We start from the raw sequence: 21168 nt of genomic DNA on the forward strand, positions 1-21168 counted from the left end.
TGAGCGCACTGCCCACCTGTGTGCCGCACGGACAGCTGAATGACCCGCTGCGTCCTCTCTCGGCGTTGTCTTGACACACTTTAGAAGACGCCGAATTTTCCTTTAATTTTTTTCCTTAAAAAATCAGGCTTTGAGCTGTAAAGGATATCCAGACGCAACAGTAAAAGAAACCTTCACCCTGTCCCAGATGGAGCCTCCAGGCAACCCGGGAGGCACCCCGGTGGAGCTGGAGTTAACGCTGGAGAATGTGGAGTCGGTAAGTTAGGATATTAGTCAAAACTCGTGCATTTAACTGGGAAGTTTGAGTTATGGAATGGAAACAGCAGCATGTTTTCCCAGGAAGAAAAAGAACTGCAGCACATTCTGCTGATATAAATATGATTTCATACCAAATTAGTGAAACGATTTTTTTTATCATGTAAATAACTGTAGTTTGCTCATCATAGAGAGACTGGGCAAAGTGTAGCATTTGTAATATGATGCCAGTTAGAAGCACCTGCTGTACTAATAATAACTAACACATGTGCTTTGGATTAGTTGCTGTGACAACACATTTTTCAGTAAATTCAAACATTTGGCCATCCAGCATTATTAATGATTATTAGTGGTTGTTGTACATGTTGCCCTGCAAATTTAAAGCCAGTTTTATGTGCTAAAATATTCTCGGCATATCCCTTTGACTTCTTACATCGCTTACTTTGTTCTCTGCACTGGTATGTGTTTCTCCATCCAGGCTCTCTACCAGCTGTACTTTGATCCAGACATGGAGCATAAGAATGTAGCCCAGAAGTGGCTGACCCAGGCCCAGGCCTCTGCACAGGCTTGGCACTTCTGCTGGGCCCTGCTCAGCCCTGACAAGGTCTGTAGTTTTTCCCCTCTTTACCCCCACGCTTCACTTTTCTGTAACAAACATTAGGCACCATAACTTAATACAGCCTGGTTGAATGTGAAACTAAGAGCAGCCGTGTGTGAATGTGTCGCTTTGCAGATCCCAGAGGTTCAGTTCTTCGGTGCCAGCACCCTGCACACCAAGATCTCCCGTCACTGGAGTGACCTCGCTGCAGACCAGCACGAGAGCCTGAGGACGCAACTGCTCAGCCATATCTTGCAGTTCTCTTCTGGGCCTAAAATGGTGCTGACTCGTTTGTGTGTAGCACTGGCCTCTTTGGCTCTTAACGTAATTCCCCAGGCCTGGTCTCAGCCGGTGGCGGACATGGTGAGGGCTTTCCAACCGCACAAACCTGATCCTGAAGATGGCTCTGGAGCAAAGGCCTCTCAGGACCCCCACACACATTGTCTCACTCTGCTAGAGCTTCTCACCGTGCTTCCAGAGGAGTTCCAGAGCAGCCGCTTGGCTCAAGCTCGGCGAGGCCAGCTGAGGGAGGCTCTTGCCGCAGAGTGGGCAGTGGTGTGTCCTCTGCTGCGACAGCTCATGCAGAGCCAGGACTCATCGAGTCAGGTGAAAGAGAAGGTGCTCAAATGCTTGTCTAGCTGGGTGGCGCTAGATGTGCCTTTGGGGGAAATCCAGGAACTGCTCCATGACTGCTTCACCGCGTTGTCCGACCCAGAGCTGTTTGACGCAGCTGTGGAGACGGTAGTTAACGCCATCTCACAGCCCGACTGCCAAAGGTGAGAAGCACAGCTGGATGATTAGGTGATGATGAGTGACATGCAGCATATGGGTGGATGACTCCAAACATTTGTGTGCAGGTACATTAATGCTCTACTGAGCCTGATGCCTCTGGTGCTGGGCCTCTATGACCAACTGAAGACAGCAGCTCAGGATGGGGACATGGAAACCTCACATGGTATCTGTCGAATTGCAGTTGCTTTAGGGGAAACACACTCCAGGTACACAGAGTAGCACACACCTACACACACACACTCTACCCTGTACCTGGGCTCCACCATTTGTCTTTTATGTCTGAAATGTTCTTTTATTTCTTACATTTCTTTCCCTGTGACAGAGTTCTGTTGGAACAGGTGGACCACTGGCAAGAATACCTAGCTCTGGTTAACATGATTCTCTTCTGCACCGGCATCCCTGGACACTACCCAGTTAATGAGACCACAAGTTCTCTTACTCTCACCTTCTGGTACACTCTGCAGGTATGGAGAGTGAAGTATTAACGTGTTGTCCATTAGGACAAAAGATTTATACTTCCTTTTTACAAAATCAGCTTGTTATCATTTTTAGGATGACATTTTGTCATTTGAGGAGGAGAAGCAGTCTGTTTACCTGCAGGTTTACAGGCCAGTTTACTTCCAACTGGTGGACGTGCTGCTTCATAAATCCCACTATCCCTCCCAGGAAGAGTACACCTCCTGGTCCCCTGATGACAAAGAGCAGTTTCGTATTTACAGGTGGGTCTGGTGTTAATATTTTTTCTGTTTGATTGAAATTTGGAGGCTGACTTTAATAATCTACACTGATAATCTTTCTTCAACGCCCAAGACCAACTTTACAAATATGTTTTCCTGACTTTGTAGGGTCGACATCTCGGACACTTTGATGTACGTGTATGAAATGTTGGGGGCAGAGCTGCTCAGTAACCTCTATGAGAGGCTTGGCAGACTACTGATGGACCCCCAGCAGTCAGCAGTATGGCAGGTAATGCCCTGAATAACTCCTATTCAGCCGCTTAAAATGAAATTGTATTAACTGAATTTTCATACAATGAGCTTTTGATTTACTTGTAAAAACCACACAACCTTAAAAAAGTAAGTAAGCATTACTCAAGTGATTCAGGTGCTTCAGAAAGCCATTGAGATAAATGGCAAAGAGGTTGCATTCCTCTAAAAACATCACATACATACATATAATACATGCGTATAATAAATAAAGGCAAAAATACAGTTCAGATATTCGTACTTTATTTTTCTCCTTCTAAAGCAGCTGAGACTGCTCATCTGAAAAGTTAATTTACACAAGTGGAGGCAGCAGTTTGAGCTTTTTGTATTTTTCCCTAGATTGTGATCTATCTTGTATACAAGGACCGAGGGGCAGAAAACAGGTCACAAAGCATCGCTTAGTTCCACTTGTGATTATATAAAACCATGTGTGCAGACACTTGTTTAGTTACATTTAAAATCTAAAGGCTTCTTATTCTGAAAGTTTGCAGATTTTTTGGGAGGGTCTTTTTCCTGTTGCATGCAACCCATCGGTCTTTGAAAGATGAATGACTTTGTCATGGCTTTAAAGTAGTCCAGGTGTAAGACATTAACCACCCAAACAAGAGGCAAAGTAATTGAAGTCACTCATAAAAAGAGTAAACTATTATTTTCACAGTGCAATGAACATCTACTTAATAAAAAAAACGCATAAATAATAAAAGCATAAATTCTTTAATTACATAAATGAGTTACTCATTTGTGTAAGTCAGGAAAGCTACTGGAATTTACAGAGCAGTAATAAACCAGCTTGTCCCAGAGCTGTGCAGGAGAACTGATCAAATCAGCTCAGCTAAACAGCTGCTTCTGTTTTTCCAGCTTCTCACCCTACTCATGAGATTTTATATATTATATATATATATAAATTCCTCGCTTGCCCCTGCAGGCGGTCTATCCTTCAAGCTCGGGTCCTCTACCAGAGGCCTGGGAGCTTGAGGGTCCTGCGCAGTATCTTAGCCGTTCCCAGGACTGCGCTCTTCTGGACAGAGATCTCCGATGTTTTTCCTGGGATCTGCTGGAGCCACTTGCCTAGTTTGGGAGTCACCGCACCTAGTGCTCCGATTACCACGGGGACCACCGTTACCTTCACCCTCCACATTTTCTCGAGCTCTTCTCTGAGCCCTTGGTATTTCTGTTCCTTCTTCCTGATGTTGCTGTCATTGGGAACCGCTACATCGATCACTACGGCCGTCTTCTTCTGTTTGTCTACCACCACTATGTCCGGTTGGTTAGCCACCACCATTTTGTCCGTCTGTATCTGGAAGTCCCACAGGATCTTAGCTCGGTCATTCTCCACCACCCTTGGGGGCATCTCCCATTTTGACCTCGGGACTTCCAGGTTATACTCGGCACAGATGTTCCTGTACACTATGCCGGCCACTTGGTTATGGCGTTCCATGTATGCCTTGCCTGCTAGCATCTTGCACCCTGCTGTTATGTGCTGGATTGTCTCTGGGGCATCTTTACACAGCCTGCACCTGGGGTCTTGCCTGGTGTGATAGACCCCAGCCTCTATGGATCTTGTACTCAGAGCTTGTTCTTGTGCTGCCATGATTAGTGCCTCTGTGCTGTCTTTCAGTCCAGCTTTGTCCAGACACTGGTAGGATTTCTGGATATCAGACACCTCCCATATCTGTTGGTGGTACATACCGTGCAGGGGCCTATCCTTCCATGATAGTGCCTCCTCTTCCTCCTCATTCTTGGGTTTCTGCTGCCTGAGGTATTCACTGAGCACTCGGTCAGTTGGGGCCATCTTTGTGATGTATTCGTGGATGTTCGTTGTCTCATCCTGGACTGTGGTGCTGACACTCACCAGTCCCCGGCCTCCTTGCTTCCGCTTAGTAAACAGCTTCAGGGTGCTGGACTTGGGGTGAAACCCTCCATGCATGGTAAGGAGCTTTCTTGTCTTTATGTCAGTGGCTTCTATCTCCTCCTTTGGCCAGCCTATTACCCCAGCAGGGTACCTGATCACGGGCAGGGCGTAGGTGTTGATAGCCCGGATCTTGTTCTTACCGTTCAGCTGACTCCTCAGGACTTGCCTGACCCTCTGCAGGTACTTGGTGGTTGCAGCTTTTCTAGCGGCCTCTTCATGGTTCCCATTCGCCTGCGGGATCCCCAGGTACTTGTAACTGTCCTCTATGTCTGCAATGTTGCCTTCTGGTAGTTTGATCCCCTCCGTTCTGACTACCTTCCCTCTCTTTGTTACCATCCGACTACACTTCTCCAGTCCCAATGACATCCCGCTGTCATTGCTGTATAGCCTGGAAGTGTGGATCAGTGAATCGATGTCTCGTTCACTCTTGGCATACAGCTTGATGTCATCCATGTACAGGAGGTGGCTGACAACTGCTCCATTCTGTTGTCGGTATCTTTAGCCAGTCTTGTCAATGATCTCACTGAGGGGGTTCAGGCCTATGCAGAACAGCAGTGGGGACAGAGCATCTCCTTGGTAGATCCCGCACTTGATGGTGACTTGTGCTATGGGCTTGGAGTTGGCCTCTAGTGTTGTACGCCACATCCCCATTGAGTTCCTGATGAAGGCTCTTAGGGTCCTGTTGATCTTCTATAGTTCTAGGCATTCCAGGATCCATGTGTGGGGCATTGAGTCATAGGCCTTCTTGTAATCCATCCATCCATTCATTCACTTCCGCTTATCCTTTTCAGGGTTGCGGGGGGTGCTGGAGCCTATCCCAGCTGTCATAGGGCGAGAGGCGGGGTACACCCTGGACAGGTCGCCAGTCTGTTGCAGGGCTAACACACAGGGACAGGCCCTTCTTGTAATCATTCCAGGCAATACATATATATATATATATACACACATATATATTAGGATTATCTATGAACTAAGCTAAAACTGCAAATTAATCTTTGATGACTGATAAGACTGTAAAAGTTGTTTCACCTGTAGTAATGAACCTGCAGTTATTGCATATGTGTGTTAACTAAATTGTAAATTAGTTCACAAATAGATTTGGTTGTTTCAGTCTGTCCTTCTATAAAACTGTGATGACATGGTGCCGGCCGCTTTAGTGACCCATTCTTGGTGCTTGCTTCTTAGAACAAAAAATAAGATCTTCCAGGTGTCCATCAGGGGCCGATATTAGTCTTTCTTTGACTGAACAAAAGATTTGTGCTCAGCTGAGCCACCTATAGAGAAAGTGACTGACACTGAAAGGTAGCATTGTTAATGTTGCAGAAGAAAGGACAGCCTCCTTGCTCTCTCCTAGAGCCCACACTTGTTATCTTGAGTGTTCAAGCACTTCAAAGCAGTATTCAGAGCTAACTATAGCACAATTCACCATGATTCACTCCTACTTCATTAAGCATTAGGAATAGAGAACTGAAGTAAATAGCATGTTTCACTGAGTATTAGGGATATTGTTATTGTTTTAATTATTCAGTTGTACTTATGATTTAGAGGAATAAGTCTGCACCTTTACAACTGCTGTGAGTCAGACCATTCAAAATAATCTCATCTTTTGAGCCTTATAGTCAATAGTTGCTTTTACATAACTTGTTTTAACAGATCTATTAAACATATTACAGCTCCTGAATGTGTGGCTTGTTATCTGACTGTGTGTGTAACAGACTGTTTGTTTCTATCATCTCAGCTTAGTTGTGTTTAAGAGCTTTTACAAACATCGTGTTTTACCAGTTGTTGAAGTAAATTCTTACTTTATTTTCATTCTTTTTTTATTTTGATTGCTGTGTGTCTTTTTTTTTCAAATTACAAGTTTTATTGTGATATGCACAGTAAAGAGACATCCTTTACTGTCCACAACAGATGCCAAACAGAAAAATCCACATATAAAATAAATGAATACAATAAATTATCATTAAAAAAACAATTATAAAAACAGCAAGAAAGTTTAATTATACAAATAAAATAAAAGAATCTGAGCTGCTAAGCTAGTTCTATATATATTCAATTTGGAATGCTTCATGTCGTCTCTAACACCAGACTTTGTTTATTTCCATCTCCAGGACACTGAGGCGCTGTTGTTTGGCTTCCAGTCCATAGCTGAGACCATAGACGTGAACTACTCTGATGTTATTCCCGGTCTGATTGGTCTGATCCCCAGAATCAACATCAGCAACATTTTGCTAGCCGACACTGTGATGTACACAATAGGTACAGTGTATGTTCAGACACCTGCATGATATTGTCCTTGTTCATAGTAAGAAGTTATGCCTATTTTAAAAGAAAATTCTTATTTTCTCTTTTTCTTGCTTAGTCTGTGGTAACAGATCTTTGGTTGCTCGGCTCTCTTTTACGATCGTAGATTTGTGATTGTGATTTGTGTTTATGCTCAAATGGAAATTTAACATCCCTCGTCGAACAGGCTCACTTGCTGAGTGGCTGGCTGACCACCCGGTGATGCTGGGTGGCATATTGCCTATGGTGCTTCAGGGCCTTGCAAAGCCAGAGCTGTCTGTGTCTAGTGTATCTACACTGAAGAGGATCTGCAGGGAGTGCCGGTATGACCTTGGCCCCTACGCTCAGGACATCCTGACGGTGTCACAGGTCAGACACAGAGAAATACACAGCAACACGTAATCAGGGTTTTTAAACCATGCGGTGATTTGTTTACTGTGTTTTTGTAGGATGTACTGGTTAAAGAAGTCCACAAGGTGAGTTCTTAACCTTAAACAGTCACAGTTACTTTGAAACACAGACCATATCACCTCCCTGTCTGAGGGTGGAATTTATTATGTGTGTGTGTGTGTGTGTGTGTGTGTGTGTGTGTGTGTGTGTGTGTGTGTGTGTGTGTGTGTGTGTGTGTGTGTGTGTGCAGAGCAGCCAGTGCATGTGGCTGATGCAGGGTTTGGGTTTCCTGCTGTCTGCCCTGCCATCAGAGGAGATTTTAGGGAGACTGCACTCACTCATCACGCCTCACATCCAGCAGCTGGATACACTGGCCCAGCAGGAGGTAAATGTAAAAATAATAATAATTATATGCTTTAGTAAATTGATGTTTAAAAAAAAATACAGGAAATGCTAGTTTACAATTCTTTGTAAATCCAGTTGAATATAGAACATCCTGAAGCCTTTGAGAAAAAGTAAGAGCAGCAGTATTTGTATATTTTCTACAGAATATTAGTGTCTGGTTTATTTTGAGTGTGTTTGTATATGTGTAAATGTGGGCGGGTGGGGGTGGGGTAGTATTGTAATAGTCTGTAATGGTTTATTCCAGTGTTTTCTGTATAGGGTGACCAGTCTTAATAACACATAGCAGACAAAACACCATCACTTACCTATTAGTATAAATTCTCAATGTTCAATCCACGTTTCAGCTACAAACCGTCATCAGTGCAATTTGAGTGAAACCATATCGATATGCAGTCATGTGAAAAACTAAGTCCATCCTTAATACAACCACAGGAATTAAAGTGACAGGTACTGCTAAGTGCTGCTAATCACATCATCGTGTGATTAGCTGATCATCAGCAAGTGTGAGCACCTCTATAAAAGCAGCAGGTTTGGCAGTTTGCTGCTCTGAAACATTCAGGTGTGTGCTAACACAACGGCAAACACGAAAGCAGCCAGCAATAATCTTAGAGAAGCAATTATAGCTGCCCATCAAGACTATTTCCAAACAATCTGACGTCCGTCATTAAACAGTGAGAACGATTATTCACAATCTGAAAAAATTGAATTTAACAAACCAATGAAATTCTAGAACAATGTCCTAATTCAAACAAACAATGTTTGGCCATAGAGCACATCATCATGTTTGTCAAAAAACAAACACAGTATATCAGCACAAATACCTCATACCAGCGCTAAAGCACGGTGATGGAGTGATGATTTAGGCATGTTTCACACCTACAGGACCATGCAGAAGTCAATGAGTCGACCATGAACTCGTAGGCATACCAAAGTATTCCAGAGACAAATGTGAGGCCATCTGCCTGACAGCTAAAGCTTGGCCCAACCTGTGTCATGCAACAGGACAATGATCCCAAACACAGCAGCAAATCTAAAACAGATTAACTGCAAAAGGAAAGAATCAAGGTGCTTCAGTGTCTGTGGACACTGAAGCACCTTGATTCTTTCCTTATCTCTGCATTGCACGATAGATACAGATACATACAGTTGTACTGATAATTATACTGGTAAGCTTCTATTATATAAAGCATAGTACTGTATTTTTTTGGCAAGTCTCGTCCTTTATTTTAACAGTGAAAATTCTTACATTGTAACTGATACAAATGTGATACTGAATCAACAATTACAGAAGAGGTGCTGGTGCCTACGAATTGTTTGGGTGACCTTGCTGTTTTTTTAATGCTGGTGACAATTTGGTCTGAAGTAAAAGAGATATTAGTGTGATTAGTTTGATTAGTTCATCATTTACTTCATGAGAGAAAAAAGAAGAACTTTCTGTTTTTCTGAAGCAGCTCTGCGTCTGAGTGTTTTTTTAAATTCAAACTGATGGGGGCAACCCCACAGCTGTCATCACATTTTGATTGCACTGTTGCACAATCCTGCGTGAATGTGACATCAGCGTTTTTCCACTCACGTCCTCCCTCCAGTTTAAAGCACTGACAAACAAGTGAAAACACCGATGAAAGTGCACAAACAGTCATTTGTTATATAACATATCCACATTTAGAAAGAGTAACAATGCTTCCTTTGCAAATAGAGCACAGCATGTAATCCAGAGTTGTTAGAGTACAGATAAAATGCATTTCGATGCGCAGTTTGTCAGTTAAGATGTTAAAAACATCTTTTCACACTCAGATTCTTAACACAGCTTTTACAGTAACAGCAGCGGCTTCACTCTGACACTTGACAGTTACTTGTCCTTTATTTTTTAAGCTTTTCAAGCTTTGTGCTGTACATATCAGACCCATGTACCTTCTCTCTCCCCACAGCTGAATCCCACTAATAAACAGAGCATCATCCACATTGTGGGGATGCTGGCCAGTCTCTTTACCACTCTGGACATCAATCGGCAGGCAGACTGCTTAGAGGGAGCAGCCAGCTCCAGACTCCCAGTCCCCCAGAGTACGCAAAACCCAGTAAGTTCAGAGGAAAAACAACAGCTTGATTAGCAGAGAACAGTTAGAAAACCCCACTATGCCTGTGGGTACAAAGTGTTAAAGTTCATATATAGAACTTCTTATGCTAATATTTTTTAATTAAAAACTATTCTTTTCTTTTTTTCGTAAACTTAGGTGGTCGTTGTGCTACAACAAGTCTTCACTTTGATCCAGACCATCCTCAGCAAATGGCTCCATGACTCGGAGGTGGTAGAGGTAGGAGGGTTTTCACCTCTTGCATAAACGTGTGTATGTGTGTTTCATGACTCACACATGCCCACTGCGCCCCCCTCTACCAGGCAGTGTGTGGGGTTTTTGATAAATCAGTTCGAACCCTCCTACATGATTTTGGACCCATGGTTCCTCAGCTGGGAGAGATGCTGGGGGAGATCTATAGCGCCTTCCCACAAGCCTCGGCTTTGGACCTGGCTCGGCAGGTACACCTCCGCATACACAGGCCAGAGTTAAAGTATTACTCCTCTGACTCTGACACAGACTCTCGCAGGCTCAGATGTCAGTCTCTTTGTTTCTGTATGTTTTAAAGATGGTTCACATATTTGCTGGAGAGGAGCATCACATCCCTCACATCAGAAGCCTCACTGAAGTGTTAACATCCACCACGCTCACTATATTTCAGCAAGGTAAAAAGAGGCTGCGTGGAAATGCACCTGTTTTGAATCAGGGCTTTTCTTACCGTGTGCTTGCTCGGCAGGTCCGAGAGATCATCCTGACATTGCTGAATCGTTTATGGACCTTCACGCCCAGGTTGGTGGAAGCCGTGCGAGTTTAGGAGCGTCTAAGAAATTCATTGTTTGACTACAACACCCATGTCTTCTCGTCTGTTAGATTCTTAAAAGGAAGCCTGATTTGTATCTGTCTGAGCAGTTCGATGTGAAAGCACTGTTTTACTGTGGTGAGTATCACCGCATGCTCATGAAAAGAAAATTTTACATTGTTTTTACAGTTCCTGCAAAAGTGCCTTTGTGTGAGTCACTCGCTGAATCAGTCATGTTTGTCTGCAGGGATTCTGTCACTCAAGTTTCCAGAGACACCCACAGTAAAAGCTGCCAGCCAGTTCTTTGTAAGCTGAGGCAAAAAATGTGCAGACTTTCATATAACATCATGTTTCTTGTCAGAACTGAATTTCTCACCTTTTCTACCCTATTCCTGGCAGACAGAGTTCCTGAGTCGCTGTAAAGACATGCCCTCATTTGGTGATGTGCTGCAGAGGGATGGAAAGCTCCTGACAGAGACCGTTCTGCAGGTAAACTAGTGACAGTATCGTTGCGTCCACCTCAATTCGTTAAACCCATGGGTTTCTTTTTTCATTCTGGCACTGAATTTGTCTTTTAATGCTAACATATTGTACATTTTTCCTCCTCTCTCAGGCGGTTGGAGGTGAGTCTCCCAGCAGTCTGACGGAGCACTTCTCTGAGGTGCTGCTCAATCTAAGCAGGCACTGCCCGGCCCTGCTGTCTCAGTGGCTCAAAGAAACACTGCAGACCCCAGGGTTCCCCTGTGCCCAGCTCACTGCAGAGCAGAAACACACCTTCAGTCAGCAGCTTCTAAGGTAAAGTACAGCACCAAGTGGTAGAGAAGTATTACCTATTCGATTAATGGACAAGTTGTTTATTGTTTTGTAGTTTTTCCTCTGTTCTCCACCACCGTGGTTTCTAAATCAGTCAAGATATGACTTAAGAGCAGAGGTTCAGCTTTAATTCGAGGGTTTAACACATTTTGAATGTAACCAGTGGTTTGCGCCTTGTTGTAAATCCTCTGCATTTCCACTCATGAAAGTGTGTCTTGATTGTAGACATTGAGAATGCTGTCGAGTCGTTTTTCCTGACCATGAAAGTATTTAGTCATCATGTGGTCTTCTGGTGTCGGTTAGCTGTCCAGTGCATTCCTCTGCTTTTTAAAAATAAACCATACAGTAGATTTTACACCTCTCAAAGTTGTTCTCTCTCTGATAGGTTTATTTAAGTTTTTCAGCCTAATGGTGTCCTCACCAACTTGCACAGACTTCTTGTGCTTCATATTTAAAATTACAGTCAAAAGATATAAAATACAAAGTCAACTTCAGATAATCTGTCTGCTTCACTTGTCATGAAATAACAATGAAACAAGCCTCACCTGACCAGGATACTGCTGTCAGTCAGTTTCCAATCTCTCTTTGAGCCTCTAAAAATGGCTGTAATTAATAAAGAGTGAATGCAAAACGTTTATAAGACCCCTCGAATTAAAGCTGAAAGTCTGCCTTTTAATCACATTTAAAAGGCACATTTAAAATCCACTGTGCTGGCATTCAGAGGCAAAACTGCAAAAGCTGTATCGTCCAAGAGATCATGGACCTAAGTGTAATGTTCATCGATGGCAAAATGGAACAAAACAGACTTGGTGTTTGTATACATTAAAAATAATTGTTAATAACAAAAACGTTTTAAATGTGTTGTCTGTAGTTTTGCTGTGTTACAAACTTGTTTCATTCCACGATAAAGACACAAAAGTATCGGCATGTAATGTGAACGCATTCGAAACATTACTGATGCCAAATTAGGATGTGAGACATGACTTTATGATATTTGGCCCATTTATAAAATGACATTTTATGATCAATGAGCTTTGGAGATGATTTCAAATACAAATCTGTCCAACAGCAAAATCTGTTCTCTTTTTTTTCCCTCTCTAAGGGAACAAACCAACAAGCGTCGCGTTAAGGAGATTGTGAAGGAGTTCGCTTTGCTCTGCCGAGGTCCGCAGGGCTCTGGATACTCAGATTACTAGTCGGAGCTGCCAGCGTTGCATCCGACTTCCTCACCGGGTCTTTGAGAAAGGCCCACGGCTCATCCTCGTTTTCAGAAACGCTTTGGTTCTAAATGAGACTTAAGAAAGCACGACTGGAAAACAAGACGCTCCCACAGACACACTGAGTGGACACTTATGAGATAATTGATTCTCTGTGCGACATATTTTTTAATAAAATATCCAAAGCAGGATAAAATGAGATAAGAGTCAGGGTGGCATTTTCGTATCTATAGGCAGGAATGCGCAAGGTTCCAAACCTGTGCTTCGTGTCTATGAACACTGACAAAACAACAATAAACACATGAAACTCTGCTGCAGCCACCTGAGCAACCGGTCGTGTTTGTTCACTTATTTGTGGTTCCCTCTTCTGTTGCATACTGCTGTAGATCATATTCACACATTATCTAATGAAAGAAAACCACCCAGGTCAGGCTTTATCTTCTCTCTGTTACAAAGGAGCGCCTCTTAAAAACATCTTACATTACATTATTTAGCTTAGAACTCTTGCACAGGTGTACTTCTGCTGATAGATAAGAAAACGACTTGATCACTTTTCACAACGGGAAAAAACAACAACAAAAAAAGAACGAGATCAACTTGATAAGCAGACAACAAATTGTGACAAAAGACTGCTGTTTCTGTGTGTGTGTTATTTTTTTCTGGAATCGGTGACATCACTGTGAGGGATGGCAGTTGTCCGTCGAAGTTTTGCCTCCATCCTTTTGTAGAAAAGGATGAGAGTTTGTGCGGCGAGGCTAGTCTGAGTGTCGTTGTTTGACTCTGTGTATTACAGCCACACCCCGGCAGGCTCCTCCAGAGGACCGTCCCGACCCCCGGGCCGTTTACTATCGTATTCTCGTGAAGAGGTTAAGTACTGACTTTGATTCCTGGGAAGAGAAATGCATCAAAACAGTGTGAAGCACATTGAAATGCATCAAGTTTTACTCATTTTCAGAAATTAAGAATATAAAGTTCTCGGATAATTTACTCTACCTTGGTACAGCGCGTCTTACTGAAGACGTTCCAGAATCGTAGTGTCTCGTCTCCCGCTCCTGTAACGATGGCCTCCCCGTCTGGTGACACAGCCTGAGAGCGCAGAAAAAATGTGGCATGTGAGAGATTTAACAGGACAGTTACAAAGACAGTTTTGAGATCCTTTAATATTCTCAAAATGTTTTTGATTTACATGCACTGAATGCAGTAAGAACAACAGCACAGGCATGAGCTTTAACTGGTGCGAAGACATACTATAAAATCAGCTTCTTTACTTATATAATACCACAAATTACCTCTTTATTACTGTGAAAAATAATGCAACAGTGAAGTGTGGAATTCACTAATGGAAGCAGACCGCAGGATTTAAGTGCATCCCTAGTTTAATGTCCATTAAATGTAACACAGAGTGATTCTTGCACAGTTTTACTTCGGCATGTTGCTACTAGGGATGGGTATCGTTTAGGTTTTATCCGATACCGGTGCCAAACCGGTACTTTTGAAACGGTGCCGGTGCTCAAACGGTGCTCAAACCGGTGCTTAATGAATGGAGAACACAAACTTTGTCCAAAAACCTCTCATGTTCAGCTGTTTTTTGTAAAAAGATAACAATGTTAGCCTTTTCTGCAGCTATGGGGCATATATGGTATCACTCTTGGCTGGAAGCAGTGCTTAAACAATGGAAAAAAACACAAACTTTGTCCAAAAACCTCTCATGTTTAACTGTTTTCCACTTTTTCTTTGGTCATTTTAGCCTTTTTGGCCAGGGTGAAGGGAGTATCTGCCATCAAACAAGAAGACAGCCGCATGTAACTACGACGGTGTTTGCTAGTTCACCTTACATGCATTAATGTAATAACGTGGTTAGCCTACTCAACGTAAATTACACTCGAACAACATGAAGTTACTCAAGCAGAGAAGAACGGCTGCTACCATCATCATCCTCATCATTTCTGCTACACTGGCAGGGCTAGGGGCCAGGACTCTATTCTTCGGGTTTTTGGGGGATGTTGCTCCGGGTCCGATAACAGGCAACCCACCCGCAGTAGATGTGCACGGAGTGAGGTCTCGCAGCAAGCTATCAAATATGGCGCATTTCTCGGCTTTTAAAAACAACGCTATGCGTCGCCAGGTGTTTCATCAGATTCGGGGTGTTACCTCCTTTGACAGTATCACAGTATCAGCTTAAAGCACTTGTTGCAGGCTGTTGAGTTTGCATCTTTTGCTGTGAAGTACAGCCAGACTTTGACCGCTTTGCCTTGGGCATTTTTAATCTGTAGCTCTGTTCTAACAGAACGTACGTACCTGGGCCCGCCTACTATCCTCGGAAACGTAAAATGATTGGCTAGAATCTAAAGTGTATCACAGCTCAGGAAAAAAAGCACCGAAATAAAGCACCGAAATGTGCGCTGCTTTTCGGTCTGGTTACTACCGTTTATGTCAGAACCGGTGCCATCATGGCACCGGACACCGGTACCCATCCCTAGTTGCTACACACTGAATTAAAATGTATTCCAACGCTAGAAGTGTGTAAGTTATCAAAGTGCAACTATCTAGTTACATCAGTGCTGAACATGCACAGTGATTCATTTAGAACGTGTAATCATACCAGATACAGGACTCTGTAGGAGTGTCCCGTCAACTTGGCCACCTGTGTCAGCGATGGATACTTCCACACCAGAATCTGGTTCTGAGAGTAGCCGTGTGTGCTCACCTGCAAACAAAGAGCAGCATTGCAGTTACCACTTTGCAGTTGGATGCTTCTGCCAAGCACTCAAGGGGGAGCTTCCAACCATGTCCCATCCTGATTTATTGTATAATAAATATATAAATTGATGATTTTGTAAAAAAAAAAAAAATGTAATAAGCAAACAACACAGATCGTCATCAGTTTAGCGTCTGATGCGGTACTGATGTTCCTGAGTGGAACGGTACTTAAACATAAGCAGTGTATGAATTCTTGATTTTTTTTTTATGCAGACATAGTGATCTTTGAACAGCAAAAGTAAAAAAGGAAGTTAAACACCACTTTTATTGGAGATTATGTATCGGAATTTCAGGAGCAGGACCACGCCTCCAAACACGAGGTTCCCCTAGTTCTGCAAGCTGATCATTCTCGTTTACGTGCCCCACCCTCCCTCCCTCCTTGTTCTCCATTCTTCAACTTCTTCACTTCTATTTAGTGCATAGGGATCTGCCAGGCCCGGGAGCCATCGCCAGTCCCCTTCGATTCCTTCCCCAAACCGCAGCTCAATTCATGTCAAAGCTTTCACTTTTTCCTGCTAAAACGCTGTCAAACATAAATGAGGACGTGGGCCCAGCTAGTGAAATGAAATTTTAGACCACATTTGGATGGTTATGCTCTTTCCAAGAAAACACCAGTGTAAGACGATAATATTGGAATTTAATAACATACTGCAGAAGTCTTTATTAGTTTGAAACACCTTCAACATACTGCTCACTTCAATTTGCAACCATCTCTGGACGTCGAGCGTAACTAAGCTGTTTTAATTCAGGGTTTTGTCATGTGTGCACAGTAGAAACGCCTTTCAAGTATCATGTAATTCAATACAAAACCAACACCGGCTAGTATGAAAACTGACCATGACTCAGCACATCAGGGGTCGCAGTTCCAGCTAAACCGAACGCTGCATTACACAACACAGGTGCAATGTGCGCATTAGTAACTGGCTCTATATTAAGCTGTCCAAACGGCATCTGTTTTGCTAATTTAATGTTTGAGCTACTGTTTTCACAAAGTGGGTCTAACTAGCTTGATGAAATCATCTATAGCCAGACGCTGCTGTGCTGACGTCACGTCTTAAGAGTGTTGGGCAGTGCGTGTCTGCGTCTCCTCACCAGTTCGTTGGCGTGTTTGGACCAGGCCAGGTTGCAGACCTGGGAGCCGGTGTCTGTGCTCTGCAGAGCCTGACCCGTCAGCGTGTTCCAGAAACGCAGGCAGCGGTCGGCTGTGCCTCCGCCTGACGCCAGCAGCCCGTGTTGGTGCGGAGACCAGGCGATGGCTTTCACTGCTGCCAGGTGGTCACTGTACTGCTGCACAGGGAGAAGGCTGGAGCTGTTCCACACCAGTAACTGTTCAAAAGGCAGGAAGAGGTCAGTAAGGAGAGCTTTGAGTTTAACTCTTTCTTCCATAAAGACCCTTAATGAAAAGTTTTGACACCTCAGTTTATGCCAATAAAAACATGCTGTGACAGCCATTAGAATCATTTCCATGGGTAACTCCATGGGCAGAGACCACCCTCGATATTTTCTAGTGTAAACCCAGTCAATTTGTTTTATAAGGAGGCAGAAATATAAAAGAGACCACTCAGTTCAGAACAAAAATTCAAGGGCTACTCCTAGAAGAGGCTAAAGAGGTACGAACAGCTGCTTTAAAATATATAGATATCAATACAGCTTGAATTTGCTTACTTTGAACCTTTACCTAGATTCTAACCTAAAACTTTCCTTAAGTATGTGCTGTTTTAGTCGCCTCACCTTGTTGTCGTTGCCTCCAGATGCAAGGTGCTGGTGATCGGGGGACCATTTGAGACCGCACACTTCCTGTCTGTGACCTTGCAGCCTTCTCTCAGCAGAAGGCGGCGTTCTGACGTCCCGCTGTAGGATCACTCGGTCTCGACTGCCAGAAGACAACTGCTCCCCATTCCACGCCAGGGCACCTTGGGCACACAGGGTAGGTTCTCTTACTCTCATGCCCCAGATAAAGAGAGCTGAGCATGAGCTTAAAGGCTCAGAGCGACGGTAGTTCCTGAAACCACTACCAGCAGCAGGATAAACGGCTTCTCAGCGAGAGATGCACAAATCACATTTGACTGAATTCACTTCGCTCCTGCTCGGACTGACCTACTCTGGCTGAGTGGCCCTCCAAACTGGTCAGCTTCCTCCCTCCTGCTGCATCCCACACCTGAACGTAACCTTTGTGCGTCCCGACGGCGACCAGGCTCCCCTAAAACACGAGCAACCCAAACATTATTGTTCTCCTGTCTGTACTCTCCTCTCTCATGCCACACACAAGCAGCAGTCGCTTGCTCACCCTCTCGTTCCAGCACACTGACGTAACAGAGTCTCCGTCCACTGAAAGGTCACACAGCCTCGTCACCTGTTTAAACACAAAAATAAGCACTTCCAGAACTCCTTATCTGCAGCGCACCTCTTTAAAATCTAACCCACACCCCCACTTACCTGGCTAGTGCAGGCACTCCACAGGTAGACGCAGGCTCCCAAACCAACACTCAGCAGGTTGCCTGCTGACCAGTCCACCAGGTTGAGGTAGAAGTCATCCTGCAGCTCCGGAGCATCGAGCACTTTGAAGGGGATCTTGGAGATCTTTCGGGCTGGTTTGCGGGGAGAGCGGAGCAGCTTGTGACTACAAGAAACAAAACATGGAGACGTTAAACCCCTCCTCCTGAAAAAAGCACGGCTCAAACACCTGATGAGTGAGCAGCATGTGTGTGAGACATTTCATACCTTTTGTTACTAAGTGGAGAAAGAGAGTATGGTGAGACTTCACTGTCATTATCAAAAGGCACTCTCTTAGTGTGGACAGTGTACTGCAGAGAGGAAACAGAACCACAGTTACAAACTGCCACCAGGTTTTGGTACGGACGTTGTCTCTTATGGCCAACTTGAGTCAAAAATAACAGCATAATACATGCGTGAAATGTTTATGACAGCCGCATGTAAATATCACACTGACAGCCCACGGGAGGAGTTGCTTTAAATTCACTTTAATGGCCACCCACACCCCCGTTGTCATTTACCCTAAAAAGACTGTGAGAGTCCTGCGAGAGGACTGCATGCCGCCGGTCTTCCGTGTGAGGGTCTGGCACCGTCTCGATCCCGGCCCCCAGCAACTCATTCCTCAACAGGGCAGCATAGGCCACAGCATCTGGAGGGGCGGCAGTGAGAGCGGTGATGAAAATGCTCGTGTTAGAGGTGCAGATCTGGACTTTAAATGATTGTTATAACACATTTGCATAACAAATAATAATAAAGACTTCTGACCTTTGCTTGAGTCTGAAGTGGCGTCCTTTGCTTTATGGTTCTGACTGGGAGAGCGACAGTTCTCCTGTCAAGAAAGTGAAAGGTATGTCACCACTGGCCTGGATTACTGAGCTGTCACTGTTAGTTTAACCAAACGAACACCTCTCACATTGGCATAGTGGAAGTTGATGCTCCAGTTGCTTCCAGCTCGAGTAGGGATGAAGCGGTCCCCTGACTTCACACTGACAGGACTGCAGGTAGTACTCAAACACTAGGATGAACGTAAGAGATAAGCAGTCCACTAAAGATCAGTGCTAATAAAAAACAGCACACTCACACGAGAAGACTGCAGCCGTGCTGAAACGTGTTAACTATCGCTCTCTATTCCTCACCTTGGTCAGGCGGGCCTCTGCGGGCAGGTTCTGGTGGTTGATTTGCCTCAGCAGCCGTCTCTCGTACTCTTGGTCCATTTCTTCGGGGATGACGAGCAGCAAGCCCCCTCTGCTGCTCTCCCCGCCCCCCTTTAAACCTCCGCTCCCTCCCGGTAAGGAAATCCGCAGTGTATCCCCATGTCTGTGTAAGAAACGGCTCAGCTTATTTCACAGCAGAACCCATCCAGAACACAATGTGCGCTATCCAAAGACACGCGCACACACGCACACACACAAGTAGCTTATTCGGCTAACAAACCAAACGGCCTGGTTAGCCTGGCGTCATCGTCTAAGCTCAGCTGGTTTAAACATACACGACTGAAAAGCCAATTCCGCTTACGGCGTTCAAAACTAGCTTAAAGCGGGTAGATATGAAGCTAAAATAAAATGCTTCAGGGTGTGCTAATGACAGCCGCACCGTTGTCATGGTATCATGGTCGCGCACACAACAACCAATTTACAAGCAACGCACATCAGCTGACGACTGTCATACCGACTGACACGGCGGCTCAGGTGACCACATCACACATCATCTCTGTTTGAAAGGATCGGCGCTGAGGCCGGAAGACTTGTTGTTTTCTTCCAAAATCAAAAAAGTAAAAAAAAAAAAAGAAAAAGAAAAATAGCGGTACACCCAAACGCTAACGGGACTCGGTGGTGTTGTTTATGTTCTGGAGCAAGATGGCGACAGCTGTGGAAGAAATTCTTTGGTTGACTTCTGCTGTCTGTGCAGTCAACGCAGTGTGACTCAACAGCGACGCCCGCTGGCGACAGATGTTCACTGCATCGTTGAAGCGTAGCCTGTGATTCCTCGTAAGGACACAAGATGTCGCTGTTGCACTGTAAAATAAAATTACCCGACTCTTTGAATTCCCAATTTCTTTGTTGTTCTGTTGTTGTTGTTATTGTTTGGGGGTTTGTTGTTGTTTTGGTTTTTTTCCTTTTTAAAATAGATTATATGAAAGATTTAAGCGAGAGTAGTAGGGAAAACATAAAAAAAAAAGAATATTGATTAAATGAGTAAAACCTAATTCCAAGAGAAACAACACCTTTAACTTTATTTTATGTGTTTTACACATTTAATCATTAGTCATTGTTAATCTGTCTCCCCCTCTTTCACCTGAGCTCGGTTATCCCAGAGGAGTCTTCCTATTCTTCCTGTTTTTTCTTCCCACCGTCACCAAGTGCATCAGTTAAATTTAATTTTAAAAACATTTTCTTTATTCTATTTATATTTGTTTTAACTGTCACTTACTTAAACGTGCACATATTAAGAAGGAAAATGCAAATTCTTATCTCACACTGGTGTGTAGACACCAGAGAGCTATGTATGAGAGTAATTCTACAGATCTCAATTTTAACCAGTTTTTAAAGCATACGTCTCATATTCACCAGCTGCATGGCCATCAAAAGTTTTTGGGTCAGGCTGTCAGAGTATTGATAGCATATGCTTGGCTAGGGGCCCCTCTGTGAAACTTCAAAGTGAAGTAATCTTACTTTTTCTTTTTTTTTACATCCCTTGGCTTAAAGCAATGGGGGTGGCCACTTTGCAAACTAAAAAGGCAGACAAAGGTCTATTCTCTGGCCTCTTTCATATAATATTTCTGAGCCAAACTGATAAAACAAAGAAAGGAAAACAGCCTTACTATTATGTTGGGGTTTTAATTAGAGTGACTGACATGGTAGAGTGGAGTCGAGGCATTGGCATCTTTGGTTGCACCCTGAGCTGCACGTAGGCTGTCTGCCAAGCTGTTCTCTGACATACTTCGAGACACTCGGTCTTCATTTACATGTCAGCAGATCTGGTGTGGGCCACACAGGCACTGTTTATAGATTGTGTCTAAGTTCCTTTTTGTGTTTCTCTGAATTCTGAAGGGCTTAAACGTCACTTTCGTGTCTCCTTTTCACTGTACTTTTTGTTTCAAATCTCACACCTCTACGCTGTGTAACAGTCTCAAACACGGAGTAAGAATGATGGTAATAAATTAGGTCTTTGTGCTTTGCTTAAAAACTACCCTTATGATCTACAACACTTATTTGACAATGTCCTGTGGACAGAAGAGGCAAAAGTTGACCTTGAGCCAAAGGTGGTGCACAGTAACATCCAAACCTCATCACGGTGTGGACTGATTTGTTACCTTGGTAACACAGTAGGATGTCAGCATGTCTGAATTGGAAAATGCAACATTTCTTTACAACACGTCAATAAACTAACCTG

The 21168-nt window shown here is 43.9% G+C and overlaps 2 protein-coding genes across 3 annotated transcripts; one reads left to right on the forward strand and one right to left on the reverse strand.

Annotated features, from left to right (window-relative positions):
- The first annotated feature begins 123 nt into the window (after nucleotides 1–123).
- LOC308412781 (importin-13-like) lies at nucleotides 124–12543 on the forward strand. Its single transcript, XM_080907349.1, has 21 exons — nucleotides 124–256; nucleotides 734–859; nucleotides 989–1629; nucleotides 1711–1851; nucleotides 1968–2109; nucleotides 2198–2364; nucleotides 2491–2611; nucleotides 6655–6802; nucleotides 7014–7195; nucleotides 7276–7302; nucleotides 7467–7601; nucleotides 9550–9696; nucleotides 9853–9933; nucleotides 10017–10154; nucleotides 10262–10358; nucleotides 10430–10482; nucleotides 10564–10630; nucleotides 10740–10798; nucleotides 10892–10981; nucleotides 11106–11287; nucleotides 12408–12543. Exons 1-21 carry the CDS (start codon nucleotides 188–190, stop codon nucleotides 12499–12501), a joined length of 2907 nt encoding a protein of 968 aa, XP_080763475.1. The 5' UTR covers nucleotides 124–187; the 3' UTR covers nucleotides 12502–12543.
- Nucleotides 12524–19661, reverse strand: fzr1b (fizzy/cell division cycle 20 related 1b). 2 transcript variants are annotated; one of them, XM_080907355.1, is made up of 14 exons: nucleotides 19444–19661; nucleotides 18912–19092; nucleotides 18689–18790; nucleotides 18541–18604; nucleotides 18297–18424; nucleotides 18004–18086; nucleotides 17719–17902; nucleotides 17570–17635; nucleotides 17380–17482; nucleotides 17014–17195; nucleotides 16375–16608; nucleotides 15125–15229; nucleotides 13516–13608; nucleotides 12524–13409 (listed from the first exon to the last, which is right to left on the reverse strand). In XM_080907355.1, the coding sequence occupies exons 2-14, from the start codon at nucleotides 18987–18989 to the stop codon at nucleotides 13368–13370; spliced, it is 1464 nt and encodes a 487-aa protein (XP_080763481.1). In that variant the 5' UTR covers nucleotides 18990–19092; nucleotides 19444–19661; the 3' UTR covers nucleotides 12524–13367. The 2 variants fall into 2 exon arrangements, with proteins under 2 accessions (XP_080763481.1, XP_080763482.1); XM_080907356.1 differs by having other exon boundaries at nucleotides 19423–19661.
- Between the last annotated feature and the right edge of the window lie 1507 nt (nucleotides 19662–21168).

The sequence above is a fragment of the Rhamphochromis sp. 'chilingali' genome (assembly GCF_963969265.1).
Source record: "Rhamphochromis sp. 'chilingali' genome assembly, chromosome: 16".
Lineage (NCBI taxonomy): Eukaryota > Metazoa > Chordata > Actinopteri > Cichliformes > Cichlidae > Rhamphochromis > Rhamphochromis sp. 'chilingali'.

Coding starts and splice junctions, on each gene's coding strand:
- LOC308412781 (XM_080907349.1), top strand. CDS start 188: ATGGAGCCTCCAGGCAACCCGGGAGGCACCCCGGTGGAGCTGGAGTTA. Junction 2,110..2,197: donor CCTTCTGGTACACTCTGCAG/GTATGGAGAGTG, acceptor TATCATTTTTAG/GATGACATTTTGTCATTTGA. Junction 6,803..7,013: donor CACTGTGATGTACACAATAG/GTACAGTGTATG, acceptor CTCGTCGAACAG/GCTCACTTGCTGAGTGGCTG.
- fzr1b (XM_080907355.1), bottom strand. CDS start 18,989: ATGGACCAAGAGTACGAGAGACGGCTGCTGAGGCAAATCAACCACCAG. Junction 18,791..18,911: donor CAGAGGCCCGCCTGACCAAG/GTGAGGAATAGA, acceptor CGTTCATCCTAG/TGTTTGAGTACTACCTGCAG. Junction 13,609..15,124: donor CCTACAGAGTCCTGTATCTG/GTATGATTACAC, acceptor CTGCGCTCTCAG/GCTGTGTCACCAGACGGGGA.